General features: G+C 41.0%; 1 protein-coding gene across 2 annotated transcripts in view; it reads left to right on the top strand.

Moving 5' to 3' along the window:
- CAPN7 (calpain 7) overlaps positions 1-15535 on the top strand; it is a 51141-nt gene that overhangs the window by 31269 nt on the left and 4337 nt on the right. The window contains exons 11-17 of one of the 2 annotated variants that reach the window (XM_056129850.1): positions 2381-2487; positions 3582-3702; positions 7745-7889; positions 8013-8112; positions 8370-8505; positions 9165-9240; positions 15187-15332. In XM_056129850.1, coding sequence (XP_055985825.1) covers positions 2381-2487; positions 3582-3702; positions 7745-7889; positions 8013-8112; positions 8370-8505; positions 9165-9240; positions 15187-15332 — 831 coding nt within the window. The remainder of the gene's footprint in view (positions 1-2380; positions 2488-3581; positions 3703-7744; positions 7890-8012; positions 8113-8369; positions 8506-9164; positions 9241-15186; positions 15333-15535) is intronic. The other variant, XM_056129851.1, reaches the window with a different exon arrangement.

Consider the following 15535-nt stretch of genomic DNA (forward strand, 5'->3'; position numbering starts at 1 on the left):
CGCCCACTTTTGAGGCCATGCCCACTTTTGAGGAGGCCACGCCTCTACAGAACCCTGGGTTTGGGATGAGATGGGCGCCGCCGTCTGGTCAGGAGTGAAGAGGGCAGGGCAGACGCTCAAAACTGCTTCTCTTCAGGCATCTCGGGGGACACCTGGGGTCCTGCAGGGAAAGATGGAGGTCCCAGGGTCGCGAGCCGGCAGCTGTTCTGACCTGGAATTAAGATGAGATGGGCGCCGCCGTCAGGTCAGGAGTGAAGAGGGCCTCACGTGATTGTTTTAAGTGTGAAATAGCGTGAATGATACTTTTTCATGGAGAAGAGAACAGATGGTCAACCCTGAAATATTTCCTTCAGTTCTCATGTTATATGGGCACACAGTTTCTTTTATAAGGGTTTTGTATTGTATTCATTTTAGGCTTTCATCCTACGAAAACCTAAAATGTTAAATGCTACAAAGAGATTAGGATGGGCCAGAGCGATGACATAGCGGGTAGGGCATTTGCCTTGTACGTGACTGACCTCGGTTCGATTCTACTGCCCCTCCTGAGAGCCCGGCAAGCTACCGAGAGTATTCTGCCCACAGAGCAAAGCCTGGCAAGCTACCCATGAAGTATTCAATAAGCCAAAAACAGTAACAAGTCTCACAATGAAGACGTTACTGGTGCCCCCTCGAGAAAATCGATGAATAGCGGGAGAACAGTGCTACAGTGCTATGAGATTAGGATACATGTCCAATTAAATATCCTATTAATTATAGTATTACTGTATATTGCATATACTTTTTCTGAAGAATCTTCAGATTAAAGGTGTCATATATTATTGTCATTTTATGTACATATTTTTTTCTTCATAAATTCAGAATCAAGGAGTTTTTTGCATGTTAGTTTTCCCCACCTCTAACCCAACTTTAAAATTGAGTTCTCTACCAAAGTTCTTTAGTTTTAATGGGTAAAATACTAGCTCATATTTTACAAATTTTTGAGCAGCAAAGTACTGCTCAAAATTAGCAGCACATCTTTGAATTATAGCACTCACCAGCCTATGATCTTAGAAAAGACGACCATCCTTTTATTCGTCGATTGCCTTGAGCAGGTCCCAGTAACGTCTCCTTCGTCCTAGCCCTGAGATTTTTAAAAAAGTGCCATATTCAAGGCTCTTTCAGAGTTAGGAGAATGAAACCCATCATTGTTATTGGTATTTGGCATATTGGGTACGCCACAGGGAGTTTGCCAGACTCTGCTGTGTGGGCAGGTTACATTTGGTAGCCTGCCAGTTTGTCCAAAGTAGGAATGAGATAATAAAATGTCATAATAAGATGTCGCGCGGCCGCGAATGCTGGGAGCTGGGTTTTATAGTCTCTGAGTCTTGGCCGTTGATGGGATTACATGGTGCCAGGGGGCCAGTTGGTGGGTGTGACCCCCGCCTACTGGAATTTGGAGGATCTGGGTGGAGGATGTCTTAGAAAAGACATTTAATCATTTTTAGTCCGTGCATGTCTTATAAGATGGCATATATATTAAATACATGCATAATATATATTATATATTCTAGTTTAATACCTGGTTCTCAAAATTGTAATAAGTGAAGTGGTATATGAAAAACGTCCTTTGTTCATCCCTGGTTAGTTTCCCAACCTTAGAATCAGGCAGCTTTTCCTCTTCTGGCTTTTATAATGCTAGACAGTGTTAGCTCACAGTCAGATGTAACTCTTCCATGCCTGCATGTTCCATTGCTCTATCCTTGAAAATTTTTTAGTTTAGCATTCTAATCCATTTTCTGTTAATTTATCCACCAAAGATTAGAGAAAGAATGAATGTATATGTTAGGTATTAGAAAAGAAAGTAAATTGTAAGAGTTCACTAATGAGGGCTTGTCATTATTTTTATATCAACATTTCAGCAATTTATTTCTTTTAGGTTTTTTGAGTTTTCATCCTATTTATCAAGGGAAAAATGGTTTTGTTGTATTCAAGAAAAACAGCATAGATAGTCAGAAAAATATTAGCTAACATTTAAATCCCTAAGTTTATTTCTAGTAGAAGAGCATGGATCATCTTCTGGTTTATTCTTTCAAAATCATTCTATCAGAGGCTGAGAAGATGGCTCAGTGGTCAGGTTCACAGCCTCTGCATGTTCTGGAACCCTCTGAGCTCCACCAAGTGGTCCCCTGCGGGGACTACACACAGCTCCATATCCTCAGCCCTCAGTTGACCAAGTCATACTAGGAGTCACCGCAGGACCCCTGGAGCACTGCTCGAGGGGCCCTCAGCAACCCTCTGCCTCCACCATTGTATCAAGCCACTGAGGTGTACTAACTCTTCATGGGGTTTATTTGTGAGCTGAAAAACAATGTGACAACCCTGACGTGTAGTTCTGTTGTAGAACATTGACCTTCACGCGCTGACCGGGTGGATCCCAGAGAGGATAGCTATGCACTCGGATAGCCAGACCTTCAGTAAGGACAGCTCCTTCCGGATGCTCTACCAGAGGCAAGTGCCCTTCCTCCTTTTGTGAAGGACCGTTTTCAAACTCCATGCCTTCTTCACAGTGGATTGCAAAGACTGTCAATTTTCAGTTATTAGGAAACCTGTGGTTTTATTCATATTACTTCAATACGTATTAGAGTTGGGGTCACATGGTTATAGTTAGTGTTTATGCTTGTGGTGTACAAAGGTACTCCCCCTCCATCACCACCAGAATGCCAAAGGCCCTTGCCTCTTATCTCCCTCTGCCCAACCCCCTTCCCCACAGCGTGGTGACCTCAGGTCTATAGTCAAAGTCCAAGGGTGTGTTTTTTTATGGTTTGCCTCGCTTCATTTCTTTCTACACAGCATGTGAACGAGTCATCTGGTATTTGTCCTACCTTAGATTGATTTCGGTTAGTGTCACCCACTCTAGTTCCAAACAGGTTGTAGCAAAAGGCAATATTTTATCTATTCTGTAGCTGAGTAGTGTTCTAGTGTGTAAATATGCCACAGGAAACTGGGTTTGTAAAAATAGATTTCACACTAGTTACTTCCCTGAATCAGTCCTCAGTTATGATGGCAGCAGTTAATCCAGCTTGTAGAGATTCTAAAACATTTGAATGAGGATGTCCCAGTTTGTAATATGGAAAAATTGTTTTTCACTTCCTGAGTATTTACCAGTTTAAGGGAAGATGAGAAAAAGACAGTCATAAAGAAGAAGGTAGTTTAAGCCTTAAATGGATAAGGCACATGTAGGAATGGAAAATTATCTATACAATAATATACATTCAGTAGTGAAGCTAGAAAATTGAGCAGTTTCATAAAACAGCATTGCTTTTGGGGGTGTGCATTTTGCATTTCACATCAACCTTATCTGTATAAACCACTTGAAAATGTCATGTTTGCTTTTCTTCATTGATAGATTTAAATTAGCATTGAAGTGAGATGTGAGAAGTGATGATTTTTCTGATATGTAGGAAATAGAAGTGAACCCCATTTTTAAAAAAAAGTTTGCAGTTTTGTGGCAACTTTCTTGTCAGCACATTAGATGAGAGGTGATGTGGCATGAGGTTACAAAAGTGCTTTTCTTTAATAATTTGTCCCTGGGGTCATTGCAGGTTTCACAAAGGGGATGTGCTTATCACCGCCTCCACTGGAATGATGACTGAAGCAGAAGGAGAGAAGTGGGGTCTGGTTCCCACACACGCATACGCTGTGCTGGATATTCGAGAGTTTAAGGTCTCGCCTTCATCTTTCCTCTCTTAGTTGATAATAACATTGCAAGGGCCCCAAATTTAATTGGGGATGCTTTAACACTGTCAAGTTGAGGTCCAGGTGAAGTTTAAAAGTCATTCCACCTAATAAATTAAGCACATTGACCTCTGCTGATAGAAAATCTGAAAGGATGGGAAACAGAAAGAGTGATAGCACAGCTATTGCTGGGAATACTGTTTATCTCATTTGCATGAGTGCCTTGGGTCGCGGTGAGTGCACAGGGCTGCTCTGGGCAGAATGGAGCCTGGCGTAGACTGTGGCATAGTCTGTGGAAATGCAGAGGATGCCTTCAGATGAGAAACAGTGGAGCTGCAGGTGCTGCTCTTCCGGATAGCCCCTGAGCTATCTCGGGTGTGCCTATTCTCTGTACTGAGTTACCAGAACAATCAGCGTCATGACTTCTCCGGTCAGGGGTTAGTTATTTATCACTGAAAAGTGTATTTGTCTTATGATTTGAAAAGACCAGAGATGAAGGGGGTAATTCCTTTTCTCTGGTAATATATTACCTACACTCCCTAGTCACAGGGAAGTTTCCCGGTGTGTTCCATTTGCTTCTGCTTACATTTATAGAAGGAAGTGGTGATCAGTCAGATTCAGCAGCCACCAGGGACCAGCTGGAATTAGACTGAATTTTAATGTGTGGTCCCTGGAGTTTCATGAAGACAATATGGTCCTGCCATAGCATTTGAAAGGCTTCCAGATCAGGCACTGGTGCACCTCCTCCCCCCACCCCCGCCAGTGATATGTGTAGAGAGTTTGTTTTCCTGGAATAAAATTGATTACATAAAGCAGAAAGTGTGAAATTGAATAAGCTAGTAGTTTTTATTAGAAATTCAAGTTGCCAGAAACACCAATAGCAGAACATAACTTATGACTTACCTATGTGTATGTTGTTAGAACATCCTGTAGGGTCGATATTAATGCATAAGTGAAGTAATGACAATGTTAAATAATATCATGGGAAAGCAAGTTTAGATTTGAGGAAAAGTTCTCATAGAGCACATTTGCATAAGACTCTGATCTGATTGTTCGAGAGAAATTGGACAAAAAGCATGCTTATGAGAAAAATAGGCACAAGTGTTTCTTTTGTTTTTGTTGAGGTACCAAAATTTTAGTGACTTGTTTTCATATTTTCCCCCAGGATATAATTCTCTGTTTTATTTTATGATTTTTGTGATGCCATATATTAAAGTTAGGATTTCAGACATGTGAGGTCTGCACTTTTCTACAAGTCACATCCTCAGCACCATTACCTATGGTTAAAACCAAAATTTGAAAAAAAAATGTTTTTAATTGCTGGAGCCAGAGAAATAGTACATTGGATGAAGCCTTTGTGTTGCATGCCGCCAACCCATGTTCAACCCCCAGTACCCCATATGGTACCCTGAGCACTATTAGGAGTGATCTCTGAGCACAGAGCCAGGAGTAAGCCCTGAGCACCTCCAGTATGGCCCAAATTTAATTATTGGGCCTAGCCCCCAATAATAGGCTGGAGCAATAGCACAGCGGTAGGGCGTTTGCCTTGCATGCAGCCAACATGGCCGACCCGAGTTCGAGTCCTCCACCCTTCTCAGAGAGCCCGGCAAGCTACCGAGAGTATCTCGCCCGCACGGCAGAGCCTGGCAAGCTACCCATGATGTATTCGATATGCCAAACACAGTAACAACAAAAGTCTCCAATGGAGACTTTACTGGGCCCGCTCGAGCAAATTGATGAACAACGGGAGGACAGTGACAGTAACAGTGACAGCCCCCAATAATAAAAATTACAAAACAGCAGCAACATCAGAACTTCAAATAATAGCCTTTGAAAAATCAGCAGCATTATTCCCATGGGATTATTCTTCACAGTAGCTATTCTGTAAAGAGTGAGGCTGTCTAGAGCACTATAGCTGGAGTAAGTGGTGGTCTATTCACAGGACATGTTCGCATCATAATTTTAGGATAGTAACTGATCAGAACAGTATTGCCCAGTGTGGACTCGCCCTACTTTCTCTCGTTTTCATGAATGCTTTGGGGTGATCTTACTTAGCGACTTCTTCATGAATTGACATGAAAATTCATGTCAGATTTCTTCAATATTTTGATTGGATGTGTATTTGGAGGGCTTCCTGAATTTAATCATCATCATGTTATTTTTTTCAGTCTTAATTCTTTTTTTAGGGGTAGGTGGGTATTTGGTTCACACCGGCTGTGCTCGGGAACCACTTCTGGTGAGCTCAGGGGATCGTTACATGGGACCAGGGATGGAACCATGTGCAAGGTTGGCACCCTGCCTGCTCTGCCTCTCTCTGGTCCTGCAGTCTGCATGTTGAGATACTTCTTCAGTTCTTTACTTTAAAATGTTTTCATATTTATCTCTTTCAAGCATTTATTGTAGAACCTCTTCTGTATAGTTAAGCCTCATAGACTAAAGCTGCTTCCCAGTCTCATAGATATGAGATAATAAATATAGATACAAATATAATGTATATATGTATGTAGATACACACACGTGTGTGTGTGTGTATATATATATATATATATATAAAAAAACTGTAAACAGTAAACACTGTCCTCCCATTGTTCATCAATTTGCTCAAGCGGGCCCAGTAACGTCTCCATATTGAGACTTGTTACTGTGTTTGGCATATTGAGTATGTCATAGGTAGCTTGCCAGGCTTTGCCGTGAGGGCGAGATACTCTCAGTAGGTTGCCAGGTTCTCCGAGAAGGGCGGAGGAATTGAACCCGGCTCAGCCGGGCTGGCTGCATGCAAGGCCTCTTAGTCCTGCTAAAGCATCCTTTTAGTCTTAATGTTTTGGGTCTTTTCCATGGATTGACATGCCACTCTGTTGTGAAGGTACATCTCCACTTCATGTTGTTCATCAGTAAGTGGAGACCTTGCTTACGCTCAAGGGTCTACTGAACCACTGAATTTAGCCAAGGGTTTTCTTTCATTGCCTGTTAGCAGTGGCTTTGGAAATGAAGTATTTGGATATAAAATTCACCATTTTTTTAGGAGTTCCCTAGCATTTCTTTTCTTTTTTAGGGCCTGAATTCTTTAGTTCTGTGTCCAAACAAAACCTGCAGGTTCAAATTAATGAATGTCATTGGTGCCTGGGACCTGCCTTGGAAAAGCTACTTAGAGTCCTAAAATAAGCCAGGATCCCTGCTTCTTAGAACTAGGCTTTTTGAAAAGAAGAAATGAATTTTCTATTGGGCTGATGCAGGACAGAGACAGTGGGAGACAGTGATAAGAAATTAAGAAATTATCTTTGTGATGAGTCTGGCTGATAGGAAAAGAATACGATTTCCTAAGTAGACTGATTGAAGTAAGTTCTCCAGATAACCAGTGTTTATTAGCTGAGCCGGGTTCAATTCCTCCACCCCTCTTGGAGAGCCTGGCAACCTACTGAGAGTATCTCGCCCACACGGCAGAGCAGACAGAGTAGAATAACACACAGGAAGAGCCTGATGTTCCCGGGCAGCTGTCTATTAGAGCAACTTGCAATCAAGAGAATGTTCTGTTTCGAGTGCATTGGCTACTAAGTCTTCATGGTCTTTAAAGTCTTGAAATGTGGCTGGAGTGGCTGCTGAGAAAGTGAATCAGGAAATTTTCTTTTCGTAATCACATGTGGTTAGTACCCCTATGAGCAGCATAGCCGTTTATTTTATTTGTTTTGGGGCCACACCAGGCTATTCCCAGTGTGGTGCTTGAATTGTGCCCTGCCATGCTTGGGTGGTCGTTTGGTGCGGGGGTAAAACCCAGGTCTCCCCGCATGGAAATAATAAGCTCCAACCCTCCGAGCCATCTCCTGAACCCCCACCCTCCCCAGTTAAAAACATTATATTAGACATCGACCTGGGAAAAAATAAAGCACTGTAAAGAATATTTGATTTGGAAATCAAGTTGATTTGGAAAGAAGAATTTTGATGCAGCCCTTTATAGAGAAAATAATAATAAAATCATGGCAAACTGTTTTACAACTCTGGTACCTCTCTTAAATTTTTATTTCTTTTAAATTAGGGACTGCGATTTATCCAGTTGAAGAATCCTTGGAGTCATTTACGATGGAAAGGAAGGTATAGTGAGAATGATGTAAAAAATTGGACTCCAGAGTTACAAAAATATTTAAACTTTGATCCTCGAACAGCACAGAAAATAGACAATGGTAAGTTTCTGTTTCTAATTTCAGTGCCATTTAATCTTTAATGTTGTATCAATGTAAAATAACTTATATTTGTCATGTATCATTAAGATACTTTGTATATTAACAAAGAACTATAATTTTTAGGGATTTTCTGGATTTCATGGGATGATCTCTGCCAGTATTATGATGTAATTTATTTGAGTTGGAATCCAGGTCTTTTTAAAGAATCAACTTGTATTCACAGGTAATTCCTTGCACATCTACGATATGCTTTAATATGGACTTTACTTTTCTCATGTAAAGTGTAATAGTTAATATGGGAAAACAGGTACTTTGTTCATGCCCACACATGACTGTTGTTAAGAGTTAATTTGTATACCTCTTGGTTATGACAAAAATCGGTAATATTTTTATTTAAAATACAACCCATTTTTAATAGTATTGTATTTTGGTTTTATGGAAAATTGAATGGCTATTTTCTCTGTTGACTTTATTTTTTAGTACTTGGGATGCTAAGCAAGGACCTGTGAAAGATGCCTATAGCCTGGCCAACAACCCCCAGTACAAACTAGAGGTGCAATGTCCACAAGGGGGCGCTGCAGTTTGGGTTTTGCTTAGTAGACACATAACAGACAAGGTACTGTTACCCTTTCTGTGGTACTTACTTCATACTGAAATTCTGTAACTATAATTAGACCAGTGTGGATGAGATACATAATTTGACCCTCAACTGGTTGTTTATATGTTACTTGAAAATGGTGCTTTCTTAGCTAAATGAATATTTTCCTTTAAGTAAATTTATAATTTGTGACCATACACTTGGAATGTTATAAAATCATCCTGTTCAAAATCATCTCAAGAAAAACATGAGAAAGCTTATGACTTTAAATTTTTTAAATCTTTTTCAATGCCAATAATCAAGCCCAGGGCCTCACACTGAGCCGCATCCCTGGTCTGAGTTTCTACTTTCTCGTGAGTGTTTGGACATTAAGTATTCTTTAGAGCTTAAGGATATTTTCATAAAAAATATGCTGAAAGGGTTTCAGAAATGTTAAGTTGTTGGTCCAAATTCTGTGACAATCATAGTAGCTTCACAGTGTCATTTAATGCATTACTTCCTATAATGTATTCTGCTGTTGAAATGAGTTTAATTGGGGGGAAAATGTTTTATAGGACTATACAGCCATAAAATACTCTTCAAATCAGAATTAATTTTATTTCACAGAATTAATTTTATTTCACAGAAATTTTATTTATTAAGCCCATGTTCCTGATTGTATTTTTTTTTCCTTTTAGGATGATTTTGCAAATAATCGAGAATTTATCACAATGGTTGTATACAAGACAGATGGGAAAAAAGTTTATTATCCAGGTATGTTTAAAAGACAGACTATTTTTTTCTTTTTTGATGTTTGGGCAGTGCCTGACTGTGCTCAGGGGTTACTCCTGGCAGTGCTCAGGAAACTGATTTCAGGAACCGAACTCAGGTTGGCCGTGTGCAAGGCCAATGCTTTTACCTACTGTCCTCCTCTCTGGCCCTACAGAAGACAGACATGTAAATTTTATTTACATGATTCAGTTGCAGATAACAAATTTTATGTAGTCAATATATAGAAAGAACTGCGATACTTAACAGGAACCAACAGGTGGAGAGATACTGAAGCAAATTGTGTGGTTTTATTGTTTTGATTGGTTTTTAATTCAGAGACATCAAGAACTTCGGGTTTCTGTATTCTTGCACATTGCTGTCGAGTGTTATTTCTAAAATTTTGTTCTCTTTTTGTTTTGGGGTCACCCCCAACTATGTTCAGGGGTTATTTCTGGCTCTGTACTCAGGGATCACTCCTGGCAGCACTATGGGGGGGGATTGGGGTAAAGGGATTGAACCCCACCCTGCTGCATGCAAGGCAAATGCCCAACCCACGGTACTATTGCTTCGGCCCCTATTTTTAAAATTTAAGGCATATCTTTTCCTCTGGTAAAAACCTCCGATTTTCCATGGATTCTTGGATAAAGTCCAGCCTTTCTGACAGTGCATAAGACTCTGTCTCCGTGGCCAGGGCCTCGCTCTTCCCCGCCATCTCCCGCGTTACTTCACAGTGCTGCCCTCCTGCAGGTTCCGCCTGGCTGACCTTGCTTCCCAGGAATCTCTGTCCTCCGTGTCCTCCGCCCACCCTTTTCTTTTATCCTGTTACATATAATGAATATGGTTAAGATCCAGCTTATGTTATTTCCGCTGTGGTGACCTTTTCTGCTGAAGAGATTTGTTCCCCAAGCAAGGAGCTCCTGAGGCGTTTAATATCCTGTGTGAAACCACATTGGTTGCGGATGCAAAAGGAAAAGGAAGACCAAAAAAAAAAAAATCTATCACTAGATGGCAGCGACTCAGCTGATGTTCCAACTGGGGACACAGATCATAATACAAATACTAGTGACCTATGTGTATAAAGAAGTCAGGCTCCGTGTTCATGAAAGGTTGCTTGCTTCAAATGGGCACCCATGGAAACCTTTTTTGAGAAGGAGTAATGTTGGGGAACAGTTTTTCCCCAGGTGCCCGGACATGTTGTGCACTGAGTCTGGGCAGACGTGGGGCAAAGGGTGACGGGTGCTCAGAGAAGCCACTCCGGAAGACAGCTGATGGCCGCTCACTTTACTGCCAAGTACACATATTTTATAGAGGGTCTCGGCTTAAGAGGATGGTCCAATCACATAAAGTTTAGCTTTACTGACCTATCACCTTTCCAACTCTGCTTTGCCCCAGCCCAATCCCAACTAGGCCAAGATGCTGCAGTTAGGAATGACTCTTGAGGGGTAGGTGACAATTCTTGGAAGGTTGGGTGAGACTCAAGGCCGGATACCTGGTGCTTGTAAATGGCGCCCAGGCACTCCCAACTCGGTGCTATGCAGGGACAGGTCTTACCTGCTATGCAGGGACAGATCTTATCTGCTCTGGAGTCTGTTGCCACGCTCCACAGAGTAAGAGGAACTCTAGCTAACAGAGTTGTCACGCAGAGAAATAGGGGACACGGGAGCTTTACAGGTCGAAAGGGAACAGCAAGTGGGAAGTGAGCCTGGAAAATGAGAAAGAGCTTGATGTTTCTTAAGAACAGAACACAAGCCAGGAGACCAGGGGAGGAGCAGCAAGCATCAGAAGAGGTGACACAGGAGTACAGGCTCAGGCCAAACCAGTATTCTCAGCCACCAGAGGCGGGTGGAATTTTATTTTATTTATTTATTTATTTATTTTCCTTTTTGGGTCACACCCGGCGATGCACAGGGGTTACTCCTGGCTCTTCACTCAGGAATTACTCCTGGCGGTGCTCAAGGGACCATATGGGATGCTGGGAATTGAACCCGGGCCGGCCACGTGCAAGGCAAACACCTTACCTGCTGTGCTATTGCTCCAGTCCCCAAGGCAGGTGGAATTTTGTGCTAAGTGATGGGAAAGTTTTGGAGAATTTTTTTTTTCTTTTTGGGTCACACCCAGGGAAACTCAGGGGTTACTCCTGGCTCTGCACTCAGGAATTACTCCTGGTGGTGCATGGGGACCACATGGGCTGCCGGGGATTAAACCCGGGTCAGCCACTTACAAGGCCAACACCCTCCCCACTCTACTATGGCTCTGGCCCCCAGCTTTGGAGAATCTTAGTCAGGAAAATGACATGGCATATTTCGAGTTTGTTTTGGGGCCACACCCAGTGGTGCTCAGGGCTTACTCCTCGCTTTGCGCCCAGAAATCACTCCTGGAGAGGCTCAGGGGACCATGTGGGGTGCCAGGAATTAAGCTGGACAAGTGCCCTACCCACTGTGCCATCTCTACAGCTCTGATGTTCTTCATTTTGTTTTTTTTTTTAAGAGCATTCTGTGTAGAAAATATTAGAGCAAAAAATGGAAACAACAAGACCAATTAGATGCATTTAAGCCAGAAATGATGGTGGTTTGACTGAGTGGTAGGAATGGAGTTAAGAGAACAGACTAGGGTGTGGGTAGGGTATTGACAGGAGACAGTATGATAAGGAAACAAGAATGACTCTGGGTTGATTGCTGTTTTGTTTTGCACATGAAGTGAAGGAAAGGTAGAACTGATCAGAGCGGGTCAGGGCAGAGGAGGGAGCAGATTGGTTGTGGAGTAAAATTGAAAGTAATTTTTGGTGTGGTGCCTTAGAGATACCTAGTGGCTGTCTGCATGCTGATGCCAAGTAAGCTGTTGAGCTTTTGAAGTGGGAATAGGGTTAAAACTGTAGGCACATGTTAAGAAGTTGGGGCAGAGAGAGGTGACATCTTCAAACTGTTAACAACTACAGACTGTTTGCAAAGAGTAGAAGGTAAAGACAGGTACTACCTGCACCTGCTCCTTACACTTCGACATCTTAAAGATGAGCAGCAAGAATGTGCCGGGGAAGAGTCTGAAGAGAGAACCAGTAAAACAGAGAAAGGGAAGGAAATAGTTCCTGAGGGCAAGAGCAAACACCTGCGTGCACTGCTGTGGGGAGCCCAGGTCAGATCAGGCTAGAGAAGAGACTGTTGGCTGTAGCACCCGGATGGGTGGAAGGGTGGGCTCCAGAGCCCACATGGAGTGGTTCCAAAGAAACTACAGGAAGTGGTTGACAGTTTGTCGCAAGAAAACTGTCCAAAGAAATGGACAGTGAAGGAGGAAGTAGGATCAAAAGTCTTGATGATGAAGACTGCGGAAGAGTATGTTAGCATTGTCTTAATAGCAAATTATGGGAAGTAATCTAATTTCCAATTGAGTAGCTAAATGGTAGTATAATGTATCATACTCATGTATTAAAACATTACATAGGCAACTTTACAAGGAATAATCCATATCTATATAGAACAGCTTGAATCTTAGAAATATGTTAAGGTAGAAGCTAAAGTTATATTTTTTAAAGGATACATGCTCATAGGAATGCTATTCATTCATTTATTTGGGAGGATAAATGTGTGTAAGGGTGATGGTTTTTATTAAACAAAGGAAACTTGTTTAATAAAAAAGCTGTCTGACCCCCCAAAATATTATTGTGATTCTGAGAATGGGTACTATATTTTTATATGTCTTGTAGCTTTACAGTTTTTTCACTAGAGTTATAGTACAACAGATAAGACACTTGCAGATGACTGGCATGGATTTGATCCCTGGCACCCCATGTGGTTCCCTAAGCCCTGCCAAGAGTGATTCCTGAGCACAGAGCCAGGAGTGAGATTTGAGCACCTGTGTGTGTGACTCCAAATCTAAATAAAGGTTAAATCATGATTTGAAAAATCCTATACTAACAATGGTGGAGGGAAGCGGTAATGGTGGTAGGATTTGTGTTGGAATATTGAACTCCTATAACAAATCATCATGAACAACTTTGTAAACCACAGTGTTTATATAAAGTGTAAGGGGAAAATTTACATAGGTAGACCTAACCTATTCCATGTAAACTCCAAACTATATTAACACAGAATTGTTTTAAAAGTGCTATTAATGTCAGGTGAGACATGATTATTACCATAATGAGATCCAAGTATAAAATTAAATTGAATGTAATATATTTTAGATTCTAGATTTGAAACATATATATGTAAATGAGAATAGGTATCTTTATATAGCATTGGTTTTAATTTTCTTATTTACATAGGTCAGAAGCATATAGTAATCACTAATTGGCCCTTACGGATTCATTTTCTGATCATTCCATTTGCCATTTCTTAAAGTTTTGTTGAAATAAGCAATATTATATAAATTTGTTATGTGCCAAAAGGGGCAGGTTGGGATTGGGAGTGAAATGGGGAGGGATGTTGGGGGAGGGAAGATCACACTGGTGGTGTTGAAACACAAAATGCTTGAAACAACTATATAATGAACCACTTTATAAATCAGTGTTTTTCAATAAAAATTAATTTAAAATAAATTTTTAAAAAATCCCAGACTAGCGAGCCTGGGATCCCTTATGGTCCCCCCAGCACCACCAGGAATGATTCCGGAGTGTAGAGCCAGGAGTAACCCCTGAACATGGCTGGGTGTGTGCTCTCTAAACCCATCAAAAAATAATCCTGTACTGGAAAAAAATATATAGCCAAGAGTCAGAATTGTGTTACTGTGAGAGTGAATGTATTTCAAAAGATTACTTTTGCCTATTTGAATCTATTTAAAGATTTAAATTGTCCCATTAAAAAATTCTGAATTGAAATGGTAATTCTTTTGTACCATTGTATGTTAAAGATAGAATAAAATTAAGGTATATCCATCCATTTTAATCACTTTTATTTTTTAATTTCATTTTTATAAAGTTGTTCACAATAATTTATTACACTCTGTATTCCAGCACCAATCCTACCACCATTACACCTTCCCACCACCATTATTTTGAATTTTTCCAAGCACCACCCAAGCCTGCCCCAACAGCAGGCCCTAAATAATAAGTATTGCTTGTTATGAATAATTTTCTAGAAATGATCAAAAATATTTCCTTAGAAGAAAGTGTGTAAAGATCATTGTATCTCATCCTGGAGTCATTAAGCCCCTGTATAAGAGATTACTAACATGTTGTTACAGGTTAAACCTTATGTGCTAATTTTTTAAAAATTTTTATTAGTGAAACACCATGAGGTACAGTTGTAGACTTACAAATTTTTGTCCTTGGGTTTCAGTTATTATGCTGATTTTTTAAATCTAGATTGGTTGCCTTCATTTTACATCCCATCCAATGTGTGCTACTCCTGGTACGTCATTGGTATAGAGTATGAGATGTCATTCCAGGAATTCTAAAATTTTAAGTAATGTTATACAGCAGAAGTTAAATTTTTAAATGGATTGTGACTTTGGGGTCTGGAGGCATCTCTGCAGCTTATTGGTCTCTTCCTAGATTTATTAGTGAGTCTCTGGATCATGGTCAATTAATGAGCTTATATGGCGCCAGAGGCAGTTTGTGGATGTGACTGCCGGGGTCCCGGAAAAATGGGGATGAGGGGAGGTTGCCCATCCCAACTCCTTGAGAGCCTGGAGATTTCTGTCACAAACCCCGCATACCAGAGTTTTCCAACAGATTCGCTCATGAATGAGGCTCGTCAGAGCCTGTGAAGATCTGCTGTGAGCATGGTGGTGATTGGGTACTGGAGGTTTTTGACTGCCGGGGTTCTGTTCCAGCAGGTGGGGGAACTCACCTGCCCCCTCCAGGGTGTCCTGGATATAAGATTTAACCTGGCACAGGGCCTAGAGGCTTCTCTGTAGCTTGTTGATCTCTTCTGAGAGTTATTTGTGAGTCTTAATCACTTTTCTTACCAGACATAAAATTAAAGTCTCCTTTGCTGTCAACCTGTTTGCTTGCAGCTGACCCAGCTCCGTATATTGATGGGATTCGCATTAACAGCCCTCATTATTTGACTAAGATCAAACTGACCACACCTGGAACCCACACGTTTACATTAGTGGTATCTCAGTATGAAAAACAGAACACGATCCACTACACAGTCCGGGTGAGTAAAACCCAATCTAGAGTGATGTCAGTAATATAAAGTACTTAATGTGCTCTTCTAAGTGGACTTATGTGCAGAAAGTTATGTCTGAATGTTTGATTTGTGTATATTTTTATATACGCTCTCAGCTGTATATCACAATACCACATTAAATGATCACAGTACTTCCTGTAGAAAAATAATGTTTTAATTTTGATCTTGCA

The sequence above is a fragment of the Sorex fumeus genome, unplaced genomic scaffold (genome assembly GCF_029834395.1).
Source record: "Sorex fumeus unplaced genomic scaffold, SorFum_2.1 ptg000072l, whole genome shotgun sequence".
In the NCBI taxonomy this organism is placed as follows: domain Eukaryota; kingdom Metazoa; phylum Chordata; class Mammalia; order Eulipotyphla; family Soricidae; genus Sorex; species Sorex fumeus.